Here is an 18,673-nt window from a genome sequence, read left to right as displayed (position 1 = left end):
TTTCTGGAAGTACTGTACCTCACTACATTTTTAAATCACATCTGGTGCTGAGTAAAAAAAAATATTTAAAATAATAATAATGATAAAATGAAATTCATGCACTGGAAACTGACAGTGAATGATGAGGACCAGTGAATTGGCATTAATTAAGGTCAAGTGAGTGAGAAAGTTAAAACATTTGTGACCTTTGACCCATTTTGACTGATACATTGTGTTTACATAATCTAATGTTATATGCACTTTAATTTGTAAAGGTTTGACTTTAATTAACAACAATTAATGTGGCATTTGGGTCTCCTTGTCCATTTTGCACAACACAAGAAAAAACCCCAACCTTGCTATTCAAGTAACTCAGTAACTTTACTTTGACTTGAGTACATTTTAGACCAGTACTTTTACTTGTACTTACATTTCTGTAATCAAAAATAGTGGTACTTTTACTTGAGTGGAATATTTCAGTACTCTTTCCACTTCTGATTATGATGGTCAAGTTTAGCCATTGTTGCTTGCCAAAGTGGGGGTGGGAGGAAGCTCAGCGAATGGTCATGGATGGGCATGGTACCATGGATGGTACTGAATGTTAGTGCGCTGAATTATTTCCGATAGATTTGAACGCAGCATGAGATGACGTACATGTGGGCGTGTCTCTGTGGACCCTAGACTGCTCTGAATGTTCGAGCTTAGTATGGAAAACTCTGGAAGTTTCCATGGCGTTTATAAAGTAGCCTGGGCACAGCGAGGCAAGTGGCGCAGAATAGGACCGGCTACGAGTAAGCGCAACGTCTGCACTTGTCTGTACTTTAAAGACGAAAACGTTCGAAGACAAAGTTTAAAAAAGTTTACTGAACGCCTCATCAAAGGAAAGCGAAGAAGGATGCGGTGATGCGACACAACGGATGCCCACTGTCGCGAAACGCTAATTAAGAAGAAAAACAAGAACGTTTCTCAAACAGTTCCGTGGTTAAAACAAAAACAAATAAAATGGGTAAAGACTATTACGACGTTCTGGGAATTAAGAAAGGGGCGTCGGAGGACGAAATAAAGAAAGCTTATCGTAAGCAGGCTCTGAAATATCACCCCGACAAGAACAAGTCACCGGGAGCCGAGGAGAAATTCAAAGAAATTGCCGAAGCTTACGACGTTTTGAGTGACCCAAAGAAAAAGGACATCTATGATCGTTTCGGCGAAGAAGGTAAGTTATGTAAACAATTTAACAGTGGGCTTAATCGACTTGTTATTTCGAAGAAACCAGCAACATCGTAAAAACGAAAGTAACATTGACAGTCGTGTTGTTCTGTGTGTAATGGCGGCGTCAGCTTCCCTCTGCTTTGGCATTTTGACTTATCCTGTTGTTGAACCAGGAAAAGGCTAGGCTCTGTTACAGGAATAAACACCGTACTTGATATTGTACATTTCAATATGGCGGCGCGGTGACTACGCAGCGACCCTGCTCTATAATACGATGTTAATCAACATCAATGAGCATTCCCGAGTTGAGAGTGAAGTACCCAATTTAGGTCCTATTGATACGAGATATATGTCAAACGGGTTTTGACGTTCAATCGGTAAACGGGGTATTCACTACCGATATCTGCAACGTCGTTCTGCAAATCAGTTTTAACTTGTCATAATGACGTCACATTTTCCCTCACGTGTATGGGGTATACATCCGTAACTGAATTGTAGATATCTCTAATTCCAGTTAAATATATCAACAAAGTCATTATGACTGTGCATAATTCAACTTTAAGATGTATTTAATTATCCTTCATTGAGGATATCTGCATTCTGCGTTCTCTTTAGAAGGAAGTCTCTTTAACTTGAATTATGACAAGTCATAATGACGTTGTAGATATCTGAAACTGAATTGTAGATGTCTATGTGACAAACCACGTACACATGAATGGTAAAAGTAGTTTGAATCTTACTAGTAAAAACTGAATTACAGATATCTGAAACTGTAGTTTGTACTACTTATTGTATATATAGTGTATAGTTTGGCATATTGTGTACTGCACTGTTTTTAATATCAATATTGTGTATTGTATGTGTCAATATCAATGTTTTTTTAAAATGTTAAAAGTTGACAGGAAATTTGAAATTATGACTTGTGTGTTATTGTAATACCTTTTATTAACAGTACTAAAGGAAAAGAAGAAGAAGAAACACCAACTATAGAGTCTTACAGAAACGCAGACTCTTGAAATACTGTTTTAACAAACACAAAAAAGTACAATTAAAATAAATTATATCAATTGTTTTCACTAAGTTAAATCCTAATTAAGCCCCTCTTGTCAATCTAAAAAAAAAGAAAAAGAGTAACATAACACATACCATTCATAGTGTTTTGAAACCTTTGTCAACGCCACAAAATATACATTTAAATTATTTAACTGAAGTTTGGAGAAGTAGTCACAGCCAAGTAATTTGGCAAGATCAAGCAAGGCTCCATAATTTGTATGTTGGGCAATTTCATGTTTCAGCCGCCAGTAAAGGCATTTAAACCCACCAGTTATTTATGTGTGCTCCATATTAATCACTGGAAGTGTTAATCACTCCCTCAAAGGCTTCACTGATCGACAAACCTAGAACATGAAAAATGTGAAAGCTATTGGATTTTTCATGATAGATATTTCATTTTAGTTAGTGTAATATATTTACATTATTTATTGTTTATTTTTGCTTGCTGCCATCTCAATGCTAGTGCAACAGTGTAGAGTGCTAATTATGTGCGTTTAGCACATCTTGCCTATAAGTTGTACAAGGAGCTTCAATGAAGACTGGTTGAGAATCCTTGCATTGCCCACTGGCGGTGGTTGCAACACACCCGGCAAAACATACCTCCACTAGTTCGAAGTTTACCGTCGTGTTTACTATCAGCGAGCCACAGCTCGGCTAATGTCGGCTTGGTGGTGGACCACTCCCTGTAGTCAGTGGGTGAATTAGCGGGCTCATTGTCTTCTCCAGTGCTCCTCCGACTTTAGAAAGTCCTTCTGCAGTGTTTGATTATTTTACAGTATATCCTTGAGTTTCTGACTTTGAGAAATATATTGTGTAAATCTGGAGAGGAGCCGAAACGGGCGTGCATCGACACGCAATGTGTTTAGTTGTTATAACTCATGACAGCACCCAGTGTGCACATACATCTGCCCAAAACTGCTATGTATCCCACATTGCAGTACACTTCCTGTTTTTTAAGGTCAACAATTGATTTAAAAAAAAAAAAAACCCTTTTAGTTTTGAGTCAAACATGGCCAGAAACTGGCATTCTGTTACAGCTCCTTTGTGCGTCAGCAACAAAAAAAGGTCTAACATTGTTGTGGAGATGAATTAAATGACTGTCTCTTACACAGGTCTGAAAGGTAGAGGCCCCTCAAGTGGTGGTGAACCTGGCACCTTCAGCTACACCTTCCAAGGAGACCCTCATGCCATATTTGCAGAGTTCTTTGGTGGGCGCAACCCCTTCGAACAATTCTTTGGTGGCCGCAATGGGGGTATGGATGAGGACATGGACACTGATGACCCTTTCGCCCGCTTCGGGATGGGGGGAGCTGGATTGGGTGGGTTCCCCCGCTCCTTCAGCTCAGGTATGGGTGGCATGGGTGGTCACAGTAGTGTCGTAAAGAAGCAGCAGGACCCCCCTCTGGTTCGTGATCTGCATGTGACCTTGGAGGAAGTTCTGTCAGGTTGCACAAAGAAAATGAAGATCTCTCGTAAAAGACTGAACCCTGATGGACGATCAGTAAGGGCAGAAGATAAAATCCTGGAGGTGCAGATAAAGAAAGGGTGGAAGGAAGGTACCAAAATCACATTTCCTAAAGAGGGGGATGAGACTCCCACCAACATTCCAGCTGACGTGGTCTTTATGTTGAAGGACAAACCACATCCAGTGTTCAAACGTGATGGCTCGGACATTGTTTACCCAGCCAAGATTTCACTCCGAGATGTAAGTATAAAGTACTCAGCGATAAGCCTTTAACTTCATTAAACACCCAGTTTTTCCTAAATAAAATAAGAAAACTAAATAATAATAAAAAAACACCCAAAAGTTCTTATATTCTGTTTCTCTTTTGTTTGTTCTCTTCTTTCCCATCAGGCCTTGTGTGGCTGCACAGTTAATGCACCCACACTGGGTGGCAGACCAGTGACCGTGACTACAGATATAGTACAACCTGGTATGAAGCGGAGGATTAGTGGTGAAGGGCTTCCTTATCCTAAGCGGCCCGATCGTCGAGGTGACCTGATTGTCGAGTTTGAGGTCAAGTTCCCAGAAAGGCTCAGCCAGAGTGCTCGGGACACCATCGCTCAGGTCCTACCACGATCTTGAGGAAGATAAAACACTATTGAACTAAGCTGCCAACAATTTTTGTCAATATGTTTTTATTTTTTAGGGCTTGTGTGTCGGTTAAATGCCCACCAAATAATAAAGTAAAGACATGTAAATATGACTTTTGCGTGTTTTAACTTTTCTGAATAGATTATATTTTGATGAAATTAAGTGTATATAGTATACCAAATGCTTTATCATGAGGGAATTGTTGTTGGTTGTATAGGTTATTTTTGAGAAAGTTTTCTATTTTGTATAAAACTGCAACCTGAAGATTTGCTATTGATTGTTAACATGCTTCAGATGGGAACTTGGAGAAATCGTTTTGTTCAGAAACATGGCAAAGGATTTGGTTGCAAAGACAGGCCATACAGCACATGCAGTAAGTGTTGATGATTTAATGTCCCAAGTAATTGTTGGGTAATGGATGGTACAACAGGCGGCTGCACTTATTGTTGGACAGAATTGTCAAACATTGTTATTGAAAGAGCAATAAAAAAAGATAAAGAAAACCAGAGCTGTGAACATCAACACTTGTATTCTTCAGTAGTTTGTTTGTACCTATGCACATATTAACATTTGTACACCAGTCACGCAATGTCCTTTCACACACATACATATGATGCCATAAATGACTGAAATGGAATAATCGGCAGAATGTATCTCTAATCCGATTGTATCCCGATGACTTGGTTGATGGCATTATTGTTGGCTGACTGGTCCGAGTATTTCAGTAACTGTTGACCCACTGACGTTTTTATACAGAATGGTCCTTAAAAAGAGAAAATATCCAGTAAGCATCAGTTTTCTGAACGATGAGGCCTTGTCGATTTCCGTGTCAGTGTCTTCAATGTGTATCTTATGTCCAGCAGCCTGAGCTCAGCTTAGCACATAGATTGTAAACACCCATCAGGCAGTGGAACAACCACTCAAGTAAGAAGTGAAACTAAACTGGAAGTAGTCGGTGACAGTACTTGATAATACAGTCTTGCGATCCCTTCAGGCAGCTACATATATCTCATTCACACTGTGACTAATGTGGTGTTAATGACTCATAATGATATTGTCACAGTTGGAGGTTACAGTGCAGACTTGTGATTCTTCATCAATCAGTTAGATATGAATATTTTCACATGAGCTCACACGTCCATCCTTGCACCCAGTGATTTGAATTTGGCTCTCATAGAAATGATGACATTGTACCTAACTGGTCAGGTGTAACTTGTTCAAGGCTCAAACTAAAGAGCAATTCAGAACAAACAAAATGTAAGGAAAAAATTTCTTTCTAAAACATGATTACTTTGTTGAAGTGCAGCGATCTGGCTTTATGAGACAGCCCTCAGGTTATCGTTGACACCCATGACAGTCAGCAGACTGTTAAATTGATGCAGTGAGGCAGACAGGGACTGCAAGAACTGTATGAGTGAAAACAATAAATGCAAACACAATAGCTGGCTCTTCAGATCAGAGCGAGTGAGGGAAAAATGAAAGAGAGAGAGCACTTAAAAGTTTTCTCTATTTGGAAAACAGCGTTTCAGAGGCATAATCAGACAGAACCATGCCCCCTTACTGATCACATCAGTTAAGGACCAACAAGCTGCTGCACCCATTTGCTCCACAATCATATCTTTTTACAACTTTTCCTGATCCTTTGGGCTCTCTCGTTTTATGGCACTGTCATCTCAGATGATACCATTTGTGCAAGTTGCATTTTTCTGATAAGTGTTGGAGTGAATTTACTTTCACTTGATTCATTTTTAACCTGGATAAAAAATGAAGATTCTTCTTCTTGTCGTGGTTTACTGCTTCTCAGGTGAGTTTTGTTGTATCAGAAAAACAAAGGGTAACTTTTCATACAATGGTTTTGTGCTTTATTGCTATATATAAATCTATAAAAGTATAAATGTCCTGTTTTTTACGACTATTGCAGAAGCTCTGAAGTTGTGGTGGTCGTCTCAAATAACTTCTTAAACATTGAAAACACCTCAATTATTTCCTGCAATCAGTTAATCTATATTGTGATGTTTTAACGAGAGGAAAAACATGCACGGCAATTTTCCAAATACAGAACTACTCACATACAAGTATATTGCTAGATACTGTACTAGTAAAAAAATAGTACATTTAAATACATAAACTAAAAACAAATGTTTATTTTTTATTTTTGGTGTGAACCAGTGCTGTTCCATTCATATCTGTTTAGTGCCTCATTCATCCAGGTCATAATTACCTTCATCAAGGAGTTCATGTTTTTGTCTGTGTTTGTCAGCATAGCTCAAAAAGCAAAGAACCAATTGTGAATTCATTTTGTTTTAGATTATCCTCTCCAAATCACATCACCACTTGAGTTTAGTGACACTGAGAAACGTGGCAGGGATTTGTTATTGAATCAGATTCTTGGGGACATTTGCTGGGGTTAAACCCGGGTATTTTATCCTCTGCAGGTTGTGGTCAGTGCTCATAATGCTCCAAACTGTTTCTTCAACTGCTTTCAGACATTCACTGAAATGTGGATATTTCTTTTTTTTTTTTTTGTCTGAACACGCTGGAGAATACAAGGAGAATACAAATGTCACTGTGGCAATTGTTCTGAACATGTCCTACCAGTGCCGTTGTCAAATTACCGTAACATTTGTGGGTGAGCCCACGTGAAAATACAGCATGAGATTTTCATGCTGTATTTTGTAAATGGGGCCCCTTGGGTTCAGGATTAGTAACGACTTCAACTCATGACCAGGGAATCATCTTCTTGTCCTTGAACTGGTCTTTGACAGCTCGATCATTGAGAAAACAGGCGGCACTTTTACTGCAGTTTTGTGAGGTGATCTCTTTTGTGTGCTTGCAGTACGTATGCAGTGCACTGAAGGCCCATTATTTATGTGTGTGGGTAGTAGAGCACTCATACCATCTTCAGCCTGTCTTGTCATTTAGTGCAATGGGTCTGACTGGGATCTGCTAACTGGGCCAGGACATATGCTGCCCAAACCTTGTCCTCATGGTAATGGTGATGCTAATCTGTCCATGCATCCCTCACTTGAATCTTCCATAAATGTTCATGGTCAAATGCTGTTGTGAAGACGTCCAACCCAGACAACCTTTGTGTAAGGAATTAGAGCTGGATGGCAACAGCTGGTTTTGGTTTATGATAGAAGAATGGAACGCACATCACCTTTGGTTCTAAAGGTGCAGGACGGACAGAATACAAAGTGTAAAAAGAGGTCGAGCCTCAAAACATGTGAGAACACAATGTGAGAAGACAATGTTTCGATCCAGTGTGGTGAGAGTGATTTAATTAAAAAACTGAAAAAAATCAGTTTCCACAAACAAAGTAATTGATTATGGGCCATGCATCTCAGTACATTCCACAGTCCACTGACTGGTTATTTCCTGTCTGTGGGATTATGTCTTTGAGATGTGTCCGTCTTTGTCTTAGCATGTTTTTAGTTAAGTGTACACTGTATTTATTTTTTTAGTAGGAACCCTGTTTAAATGTCTATTTGACTGTGTCTGGTAGTACATCTTGTTTAATTTAAATACAGATGAATGAAATGTGTCTAAGGAATACTTCACCGATTTGCATTTAGCTTTGTATTATTAGATTAGGGGTAGTGCTTTTCAACCTCAGTTTAGAGCTAAGCCTCTTTCCAGAGCTAAGCAGCTGCTGCCTGTGAACTAACAGATGCCACAAGAAATCTTAATCTTCCATACGTTTCCAGTGAATCGACGCCTGTCTAACCGAGCACTTTTGCCCCTTCATACAACAGCTGTGTGTGTCAGGACGTCAGACGTGCTGGAAGTGAGCGGCCATGTTGGAGGAGAGGTCTCCATCCACTGCTCTGTCGGCGGGAACAAAACCAACAACACGGAACCCAACAACATGTACTTCTGTAAAGGAGTCTGTGCCAGGGAAAACATCGTCGTCGAAATGGAGAAGAAGCGGTCTGTGGCCAGCGGGGAGGGGAAGTACAGCATGGAGGTCAATAAAGGATATGGACTCTTCAATGTGACCATAAAGAAACTGATGAGAATAGACGCTGGCCAATACTGCTGTGGAGTAGAGGGAACATTTAATGTGTTGCACCAGGAGATTAATCTCTTAGTTCTGGATGGTAAGATTTTAGCATATGGGAGTTTAATTTTTGTCTGGACAAATCCCTAATTCAGGTAATATTATATGAACACAACTGTAGCAGTCAACGACTTTTAACAGATAACCTTATTCATATAAATTTGGCTGTCAGGTCATTAAATATTGAACCTAATAATGTCCTCGTGTAGCCAGCACTTAAGGAACTTGTTTGGCTCCGATTGAAATGATTATATTTACCCATAATATATGTCTTGTGATGCTTCCTGACTCGTACAAAGGAAATCACATTGTCACATGAGTTCACACACAGACACAAACAGAGTCCTCTGCCCTGCTTTTTCAAAGCTCCCACTGTTCCTCCTGGATCTCTGCCCCATGGCAGCTTTCCACCTACCACTGAATCATCCCGAGCGGCAGTGCCACGAACCACTACTGACAGGACAAACAAGCGTGCCACCAACAACCTCACAGGTATTTCACGGTCAATGTCAGCTGCTGTGTCCCTATTGCACACCTCAGACAAGCCTAATAATAATGCTTTGGTCAATAATTCCACCCCCATCACCCCTCAAATTGTTTGTTCTTATACTTGGATGATTGTGCAGAGTTTCACAATGTTACGTAACCATTTTAGTAAGTCTAACCCTTACTGTATTGTAACCCATACCTAGTTTCACTGTCCTATTTCTTGAAGACTATTGTGCCACATGCTTGACTCTGCTGTTTGCAGACACCACGGTGGTCATCATTATTTCTGTGAGCCTGGCACTCCTGGTTTGCGCACTCATCCCTCTTGTATTCTATGGAAACTGGAGGAGCAATTCAGGTGAGACAGGTGACACGCGGACAGATATGCTGTTTGCACGACCCATTCGACCCATTAGATTGTAATGAATCTGGCATATTTGTGTGTTTCAAAAGGTCAAAGCAGATCTGAGGCAAACAAAGACAAGGTGAGTGTCCATTCTCCAAATAACCTTTAGATGAAATGGGAATCTTGAAAAGAGGGGTTGAAAAATGAACCTTAATGATGACTCTGATTCATTCACAGGTCGATTACTGTGAGGAAAACGCAGATGGCAGCGCCTCCACTATGGGCATGGTGAAGCTGCAGTCTTTAGAACTTTATCCAGAGCGCAGTCCTCAGGATCCCTCCCAGTATGCTGCTGTCTACCAGGAACTGGATCCCAAAACTCTGGACTGAGCAGAGCTAATTCTGTCCCTGAGCTGACATCTTGTCCTATTCTTTGCGCTGTATTTAATCAAGTTAAGGACAATTTGAATATATTTACACTCCTCCTTTACATGTCAGGTATTTGGTGCATCATGTTCTACATTTGTGAGAGAGCTAATGCTCTGTGGTATTCTTACTGTGGTACGGTGACATCCCTGCTGCCCTGTACGTCCTCCAGAATGTTGAATAAACCTCAGTGGGACAAATAAGGTGAAAATGGAAGAGGTATTTTGATGCAAATATGGTATTAAGACTTTTGCTACTACACAGTGATGTAGCATGGTGCTGTGTTTTTTGCTGTTGCTTGTGCATATTTAACACTGATAAACAAAGATTAATATTCTCTTCAAAACTACATGTGGCCTCCCGATGAATGTTAATCTAATATTACTCTAATGTGTGTTCTGAAGCAGGAGCATGTGTTACCTCATATTACAAAACCATCAGATGCCCACATGTGACCTTGCTGTGTAAAAGTGTCATGTTAACAGTTTCTTTTTTGTTTTTTTTTATTAACACGTCTGTCAATAAAAAAGAGCCCCAGCCCCTCCCACATTATTTTTTGCAACTATAAGTGAGCACCTATGGTTGCCTTTAGGTATCATTAAAATAAAAAGCAGAGGGTCCCCCCAGAGCCAGTGTTTGGTTTGTCCATTCAGAGTTACCATATAAACCAGGTGGTGCCACATGGCAAAGGACCTCCCTCCCACTAAAACACAACTGTTCTTCATTTTAGTGCATGAGCTTTTATCACTTCACAAGATAAACTAGAGAAAGCATGCAGAGAGTGCAAACCTCCGCCATGGCAGGTCTGTCTCCTCAAAATGAACTTATATCCCCATTCAAATGTGTCCTTTACTTTTTGTGTTGTTCTGCTCACAGACAGACAAACATGGCCAAAATACTATACCTCCTCCTCCCTGGCAGAGATAATTAAAGTTCCTTTAAAACTGTGACAGAAAGCATCATGTTGGCCCGAGCACACTGAAAAATACACTAAATAATGTGAAGACATGATGACACTGAAACTGTGTGGGATGTTTCATGTGTTTGGCATCTGCTGCATATGCACTAGTTGTGCACTTGTACAGTCAAAACCACAGGAAGAGGTGAGTCATTTGTGTGAAGATGATTTCATTTGCACACAGCAGTCCACAGGTAGAGCATGAAGACAAGCCTAAAGTGAGAAACAATTACAGACACCCCATCAGCCAGAATGAAGACCTTCTCTGTTTTCTGTTGTCTTTTATATGGTAAGTGTCTTCCTACAACGGGGACTTTTCTATTTTGTGAACATTCAAAGACACTTCATCTCTTTTGTATTTTTGGCAGCGACACGGACGGAAGGAGACAAAATAATTGTGATAGAGGGATTTGAGGGGGGACAAGTCTCATTCCAATGCTCACACAGACTTGCCTCGATATACCATAAGTACATTTGCAAGGATCCGTGTACAGCAGACCCACTGGCTACAGTGAAATCTGGTGGACGTGCAGAGTCAGAGCGGATAACTCTGGTGGACTCAGGGGACGGAGTCTTCACTGTGACCTTCAGGCAGCTCAAGCGCTCAGATTCCGGGACATACTGGTGCGCAGTGGCCCGGCCTGGTTGGGATACATACACTGAAGTTAGCTTGACTGTAATCGAAGGTAAGACTCGTCGTGTAGGTGCCGCTGTTACACTGAATTATTTGACAAGCCTACTTTTAGTTTTCTTTCTGCATTCCCCAGCATTTGAACACACACACACATACACACACACACACACTGCATCATTAGAACCTAATCATATCATTTTATATCAAAGTCACAGGGTACTTCAAATGGACTTATAAATGAAAGACTGTTGTTTATTATTATTATAATTTTTTTATTTTTTTTTAAATTGTATTTGTCCTTGCATGCATGTACAGCTTCTGAATCCACCACTGATCCCCAGCCGGTTATTGCAAATGAGACCACTGTCATAACTGACATTTCTCCCACGTGGACATTTCCGAGTCTCTCCTCCTCAACACTGTCAGCATCGGAGTTAGGCACCAGTTGGCCTACAAACCAGTCCACAGGTCAGAGGGAAATGTTAAATCCTTTCAAACGTAAAATTATTGATAGGATTGGTGGAATTGATAATCGCCATCCTCCTCCTTACAGCGTCAAACAACACTCATCCAGGAGAACAGAGAATGAGCATGAACACAGGTGAGTTTCTGTCCAAGAGTGTATGCGGTGCATGGATGTCAGCTGACGATGGACACGTCTGTGTTTAATTGGTCAGCATCTTTCATGTTTTCGGACCAGGCACCGTGTTGTATGCGGCCGCTGTTCCTGTTGTCGTCCTCGCTGTCTTGGTGCTGGCAATGAGGCTCAGGAAGCGCAGAGAAATCTCAAAACCTCCGGCACAAGAGTGCTCCAACGGCAAAGACTTAATCAGTGCAAACGGAGGCGAGGTATGAGACAGACACGCCAACACATTAGTGTGTGTCTTTAAAGTCTGTAGAAACACAAGAGCTTTTTCTGAGCAGCAAATTAGATTTAGTTGAAACCGACCAAGTTTCTTTTCCTTGTTTCTGAGGTCAAATTATGAGGAGGGTTTTTCCAAGTGTCATTGGAACCACATTGGCCTTTATTTCTGAAGTGGCTTTTAAAATTGTAAATACATACAGGACTATTGCTTTACTACTGCCAGAAGAGTTAGTTGTAGGACATTCTAAATAGAGATTATATAATTACATTCTGTCTGTTTGAATAGAAAAACAACTGCTGATTTTGTTTTTCTCTCTTTGCCATTTTTCAGCAGTTGGAGTGTGAGTATGACGACATTGACAAAGAAATGCAGTCAAATAAAAAAACATCTGAGAGGGCCTCAACTGCTCAGCACATTAAACTGGATCCGCCAGCACTTTTATCCACAGGGGCAGAGTGCAGCATACCACTTCATATCTATGAAAACCTCTGCTGCTCCAGAGCCACTGCAGAATCAGGATTTCCAGCTGCAGATCACCAAAACACCCTCGATATCAGCTCGGGGATCGAACCTTTGCCACCGATAATATCTGAAAGAACACACAATGACCGTTTCCGAAAACATACACATACACCTGCAGCAATGGGAAGTGCTATGAGCAAAACAACAGACATCTACAACAGCCCCCCATCATCTGATCCCTCCAGATCTGAGTCCATGCCCACATCGCTTTGGTTTGGTTTAGATTTATCAGGAATCAGCTGAGTTCATCTCAAAGATGTAATGCTTTTTATGGTCATCTAAACTGTATGATGTACTCCTCCACTTATGAGCAACTGCGTGGAAGCATATTCCATTCACCTAACACAAGTTTAAAAAAAGATTTTTTGTGGGGAGGGATCTGTTTTTCCTGAGTGAATCAGATAGCCGAGAAGCTTCCCGTCTTGATCGCTGAATTGAAAGCAAAGATGTCCCAGTTGTTCAGTTTAATCCAGTTTGATATCCAGTGAAATGTCTTTATTTTTCAATTCCTGGTCCAGCAATACTCTTCCATACAACTGTCTTTCACAGTAACTTTTGTTTTCATTTAAAAAGGTATGCTGGGTCCTGTAGATCTCTCTTTGTTTTGATTGATAATTCCCTGTATGCTTAGTCAGAGAAGCAACCTTTAAAGGTCCAGTCTGTAAATAGGCATACAAATATTATTTGTAATGGCGTATTTAATTATTTGGAAAAAAAAATCCCTTTTGTTTTTGTAGAGTAAGAATAAGCCTTTTTTTGTTCTTAAATATATATATATATAAGTGCACAGAAATAGGTATTTCTATTCAAGATTTCATTTTGGTCGCCTTTTAATGACGTCTTCCACTTAACCTGGGCATGTCCAAAGTTCTTGGTCGGATTTGTACGGCCCTCAGCTTCATTTTTTGTAATGTATTATTTATGGCCAGGGATGGACTGAGGCAGGAAGTCAGATAGTATATTATATCTGACCCCAGAATTTTGTCTTTTGTTCACTCCTGCGTGGCTTACATTTGAGGACATTGCCAGTGAAAAATGATAATTAATGACAATGAAAATAAAATGATTATAAAACTGCATTTGTATATAACTTTTATTGTTAAAACAGGTCTGAAGGGACCAAATCTGGCCCTCGTCAATGCTATACCTTCTTGTGCAAACCCTCTACGAAATATCGGCACTTGTAGCCAGTCTCTTGTCTCCATTTGTCCCTAAAGAATCACGACTAGTCATTGCTGTTTGCTGCCACCTCCCAAAAAGGCTAGTTGAACACTCTAAATCACTGGTGTCAAACTCATTTTAGTTCAGGGGCCACATACGGTGCAATTTGATCTCGAGACCTCCAAATGTTTCCCTTCGTTTTACATTTTATGAAGTATCTTTTCACAAAACAAAACAATATCATGAACAACCTGAGATTTCTTGAGAAAAATAAGTGTAATTTCAATAATATCTACAGTCTTTACCATTTACACAAGTGCATTACAACTTACAGATCACAGTGGATCTACAAAGGCACAAAACATTGGGTCACAGGTTTCTGGAACTGAAAAATATAGTATTTAACATTATGATTAGGTTCTAATCATACTGCAAATTTTCACAAATTCATCCTGTGGTCCAGATTGGACCCTCTGCTGGGCCGACTCTGGCCCACAGGCCATATGTTTGACACCCATGCTCTAAAATGTTCAAATGGCTGTTCTCTCTGTGTGTTGGTGAAGTCTGTTACATTCTGTGGTCTCACCAGTAGATGTCACTAATACTCACTCATTCTGACACACTGGACCTTTAAAAGTCTGTGCATGTGTTGAGTTTCTTTGTTGTACAATTACTTGACATTTACTTGAAAGTGAGCGAAGGTTTGATCTCATAACTGATCCTGATGCTGTGTCCTCAGTGTGAGGCCTTCTCAGTAATTTGAAGTAAAATCTGTTCTCTTGATTGAATCTTTAATTAAATAAATGTGTGTATATATATATATATATGTAGATATATATATATATATATATATATATATATATATATATATATATATATGTATATGTTTAGATGACGGAGCATCAAACTTCCCCTTTTTCAATAACAGGACACCACAGTTGAAACATGTATGTGTAAATGAGTGCATGCTAAAGCTTCAGACTTTGGTGACTCCTAGTCAGGGCCGGCTCTTGGCATAGGCGCTCTAGGCGGCGCCCCTCCAGCAAAAAAAAATAAATTTTTTTTTTAATTTTAAGTTTTAAAACAATGAAAATAAAAATGATTTTCTATTCCCAGATTTTCATCTCTTGAAAATAATAAATATTAACAAATGAATAAACAATAATGTTCCTAAAATGTGGTGCTGTGACAGTGGCTGCTGCAGAGAGGAGCTTCTCCAAATTGAAGCTGATCAAAACCTACCTGAGATCCACCATGTCTCAAAAGCGGTTAAATGGACTTGCACTGATGAGCATCAACCGTGAAGTGTCTAGGCAGGTGTCATTTGATGATACCATAGATGCTTTTGCTGCAAGGAAGTCCAGACGTGTACAATTTTAGTTGAAGTGAAAGACACGCTGGAAAGAGTTACCTGAAAGTTTGTTGTTGTTGTTCAAATGAAACTGTTGTGATTGTTCTTGTGGTTGCTGTAATTCAATACTTGAAAGTTGTGATTTTTTGCTGTTTGCTGTTGTTGTTCAAATTAAACATGTGTGATTGTTCATTTGGCTGGTGTAATTCGTGTGTGTGTGTGGGGGGGGGGGGCACCGGAGAGCAATCTCGCCTAGGGCACAAAATTAGGTAGAGCCGGCCCTGCTCCTAGTGTTCATATCAATAAAGTCACCAAACTCACCAAGAGTAATTGTGTATGTAACAAGAATCACCTCATAATACAGTGAAAGGACTTAGTTAGGACGTAGTTGTAATGTGTTCATTCAACATTTTTTAATTTGTAGTTTTGAGTGTTACGTGTGGATAGGTTTATGAAAGTCCAAGAAAGAGGAAGTGACACATGGACATGAAAGCTGCACCTGACTGAACAAAGATTTTTATTCCTTGCTTCTGTAGCAGAGAATTTGTCAGTGTGTGGACGGAAGGCAAACTGGGAGTGATGGGAGCGACCTGGATCTCCTGTAGAACAACTGTGACTGCTGTCATTACTGTGCTGCAAATCAAAGGTAAGCTGCCGTTAAGGTGCTGCGTTAAACTCAAGTTGAGTCCAACCTCTTCATGGGAACAAACTATTTATACACGTCACCGTTTGTTCCGACAGCTCTGATCAGTGTCAGGACCACATCTGTGACCGGTGTGGAAGGCCAGACATTTTACTTCAGATGTGAGTATCCACAGAGCTGGGAGAGCAACGCCAAGTACCTCTGCCACGCTGACAACATCGACCAGCACCTGATATGGACGGACAAGCACAACCAGTGGGAGACAGACGGACGTTACTCTCTGTACGACAACCTCACCGGAGCCTTCTTTGTTGTCAGGGTGGACAAACTTGTCCCAGAGGACAGTGGGACATACCTGTGTGGTGTGGAAGTCGCTTTGCACGCTGACCACATGAGCATCATACGACTGAATGTCTCTCCAGGTACAGTTTGTCAAACCAAATCACAGCATGACTTACTGTATACAGTACCTGACCTTCACTCAGACACTGTGCATTTGCTCTGCTGTCACTTTGCCCAACAGACAGTGTTATAGCAATAATTACGATAATAAATCAGGACACAGGAGTGACATGTCTATACATTCTTACTGTATATAGGAACTGAATCAGGTCACTTTACTCATGATGTACGTCTTCCTCTTTTCTGAAGTTTCTGTTCTCTCATACACAGTTACAGTAAATAAGATGTGAACAGTATTTATTTTAACCTGTGTCTGTGTACATACTTTGTATTCTTGGTCTTTTCACGTTTTAGTAAGTTTGGTAACACCCGACTTTCCCAAGGACATCAAAGTTGACAGTGAGTAATGTGTGTGTGTGTGTGTGTGTTCCCATTTGTGGTAATATTATTATTCATACTTTCACAGAAGTGAAATAGTCCAAACGTATATATATATTCACTCTCTCCCACAGAGCTCAACATGCCAGTGTTCCTGACTGCAGTGATGTGCGTGGCAGCAATCCTGTTTGTGTGTCTGTTTGCACTTTGTCTTATGCCGGCTGATAAGTGCCAAAGTTCAAATCCACCAGTGAACAGAGAGGTTTGTTGTCACCAAGTCCACTGTTTGATCGAAATCATGTTTTATGTTTCTGTAATGGTTAATACACCAGTATGTAGCTTTTTATTTTTAATCCTGAAATATAATAACAATTATTAAATAATTTACTGTTTTACAAAGAAAACTAAAACAATAGTAGAACACATTATTATTCTGCGATTAAGAAGTCCCATTATAGTTATTTACTTGCATTCCTGAACAGAAAAGTTTGTTTTAGTGCTAGATTAATTTATGGCTTCTCACAGAAAACACAGTTTTCTATCTGCATCCGCACTGTTTTTTTTTTAATCAGAAAACCCAGTTTTCTATCTGCGTCCACACTATGTCTTTTTTTTTTTTAGAAAACCCAGTTTTCTATCTGCGTCCATAATGGGGTTTTTTTTTTATCAGAAAACCCAGTTTTCTATCTGCATCCACATTATGTCTTTTTTTAGACATAGTGTGTCTAAAAAAAGACACACTTTGTCTTTTTTTAGACACAATATGTTTTTATCAGAAAACACAGTTTTCTATCTGCATCCACCCTATGTTTCTTTATCTAAAAATAGTTTTCTATCTGCATCCACACACTGTTTTTATCATAAACCACAGTTTTCTATCTGCGTCCACACTATGTTTCTTTATCTAAAAATTGTTTTCTATCTGCATCCACACACTTTATCAGGTTCTGTTCTTCAGTGGTATATCTACAATAATTATAAAACAATATTCACATTGCATAGTAAGAAGCAGTTCATAGTCAGTGGCCTCCTGTTCTCCCTGCAGACTTCATCAGACTATGAGACAATGATGCCCGGTGTGGTGGTGACTGGTCCTGAACTGTGCTGTACCTGTTCGGCTCCAGACTGTCCTGATCGCCGATCTCTGTCAGCGCCGCCTCCTGACCTCTGCGCACACTTCACGTCGCGGCATCGAGAGTCTGCCGTCTCATATGTTAATGTGGATGAACCAGATCACATCTGCCAGTATCAACACCTAGACCTCAGCCGCTCAGAGGATCATGTGTATCACATGCTTCAAAGAAACTGTGTACATGAACCTTTGGGAATCAAAAAACAGATTAACAGTTGATATATAAGTCCATCACATCTATCTATCTACTTACTGACATGGCTGGGTGAGGAAATTGTTATAGTTGATATGAGAAAAGTTAATGAGTCTTAAGCAAGTCAACTTAATATTTCTTTTGTGTGATATATTTTGTTGTAAAATGTGCTTTATTGCATTTCGCACAAATACAAGCTTGAACATTGTTTTATGATAAATCTCACCCAAATAAACCAAGTGATAACATCTGATGCTGCTATCGTGTTGCTTATTTCATTTACTGGCCTGTTATTTTTAAAATGTCCTCAGTGATGTTTTTGGAGAGGGGTTACACACAGGAAGGTGACCACACAGGAAGTGAACGGACAAAGAGGAACCTTCCACTATACTCTGCTCTACAAATACAGAGTGGCAAAGACGGAAAATTAAGGATGAAAAATCAGAAAGGGCAACCGAAAGTGACACTCGACATGGACATGATTTATCTTATTTTGATCTTTTACATAGGCGGTAAGTTTACTGAGGTTACTATTTTGTCTTTCTGTCCGTCCGTCCGTCCATCTCTATCTCTCTCTCTCTGTCTCTCTATCTATCTGTCTATTTTATATACTGTATATGTTCTTTTTTACTTTTAAAGTTTTGAGAGTGATGAGGGTATTTTATGTCTGTGGTTTGAGATTTGTAACATAAACTACAACAACAGATTGCACATTTAAACCAGTTCATTTCATCCACAAACGTGTGACAATGAACAACATAATGTTCTCTAACAAC

General features: G+C 39.9%; 4 protein-coding genes across 5 annotated transcripts; all 4 read left to right on the top strand.

The window, feature by feature from the left end:
• The first annotated feature begins 658 nt into the window (after window positions 1-658).
• dnajb1b (DnaJ heat shock protein family (Hsp40) member B1b) lies at window positions 659-4,844 on the top strand. The gene is made up of 3 exons (XM_058641712.1): window positions 659-1,192; window positions 3,354-3,946; window positions 4,097-4,844. The coding sequence occupies exons 1-3, from the start codon at window positions 982-984 to the stop codon at window positions 4,325-4,327; spliced, it is 1,035 nt and encodes a 344-aa protein (XP_058497695.1). The 5' UTR covers window positions 659-981; the 3' UTR covers window positions 4,328-4,844.
• Window positions 4,845-5,394: 550 nt separating this feature from the next.
• Window positions 5,395-9,868, top strand: LOC131466471 (uncharacterized). Its single transcript, XM_058639719.1, has 6 exons — window positions 5,395-6,140; window positions 8,092-8,436; window positions 8,763-8,888; window positions 9,148-9,243; window positions 9,339-9,370; window positions 9,469-9,868. The coding sequence occupies exons 1-6, from the start codon at window positions 6,101-6,103 to the stop codon at window positions 9,619-9,621; spliced, it is 792 nt and encodes a 263-aa protein (XP_058495702.1). The 5' UTR covers window positions 5,395-6,100; the 3' UTR covers window positions 9,622-9,868.
• A 505-nt stretch (window positions 9,869-10,373) lies between these two features.
• LOC131466469 (uncharacterized) lies at window positions 10,374-13,716 on the top strand. Of its 2 annotated transcripts, XM_058639718.1 has the most exons (6): window positions 10,374-10,904; window positions 10,984-11,301; window positions 11,565-11,717; window positions 11,803-11,850; window positions 11,950-12,098; window positions 12,446-13,716. In XM_058639718.1, the coding sequence occupies exons 1-6, from the start codon at window positions 10,868-10,870 to the stop codon at window positions 12,878-12,880; spliced, it is 1,140 nt and encodes a 379-aa protein (XP_058495701.1). In that variant the 5' UTR covers window positions 10,374-10,867; the 3' UTR covers window positions 12,881-13,716. The 2 variants fall into 2 exon arrangements, with proteins under 2 accessions (XP_058495701.1, XP_058495700.1); XM_058639717.1 differs by having other exon boundaries at window positions 10,374-11,301.
• Window positions 13,717-15,553: 1,837 nt separating this feature from the next.
• LOC131466504 (uncharacterized) lies at window positions 15,554-18,145 on the top strand. The gene is made up of 5 exons (XM_058639768.1): window positions 15,554-15,795; window positions 15,891-16,214; window positions 16,549-16,593; window positions 16,707-16,834; window positions 17,618-18,145. Exons 1-5 carry the CDS (start codon window positions 15,729-15,731, stop codon window positions 17,921-17,923), a joined length of 870 nt encoding a protein of 289 aa, XP_058495751.1. The 5' UTR covers window positions 15,554-15,728; the 3' UTR covers window positions 17,924-18,145.
• Window positions 18,146-18,673: the final 528 nt, after the last annotated feature.

Source organism: Solea solea, chromosome 10 (assembly GCF_958295425.1).
Source record: "Solea solea chromosome 10, fSolSol10.1, whole genome shotgun sequence".
Taxonomy (NCBI): Eukaryota; Metazoa; Chordata; class Actinopteri; order Pleuronectiformes; family Soleidae; genus Solea; species Solea solea.
This window is presented reverse-complemented; position numbering and strand designations above follow the sequence as displayed.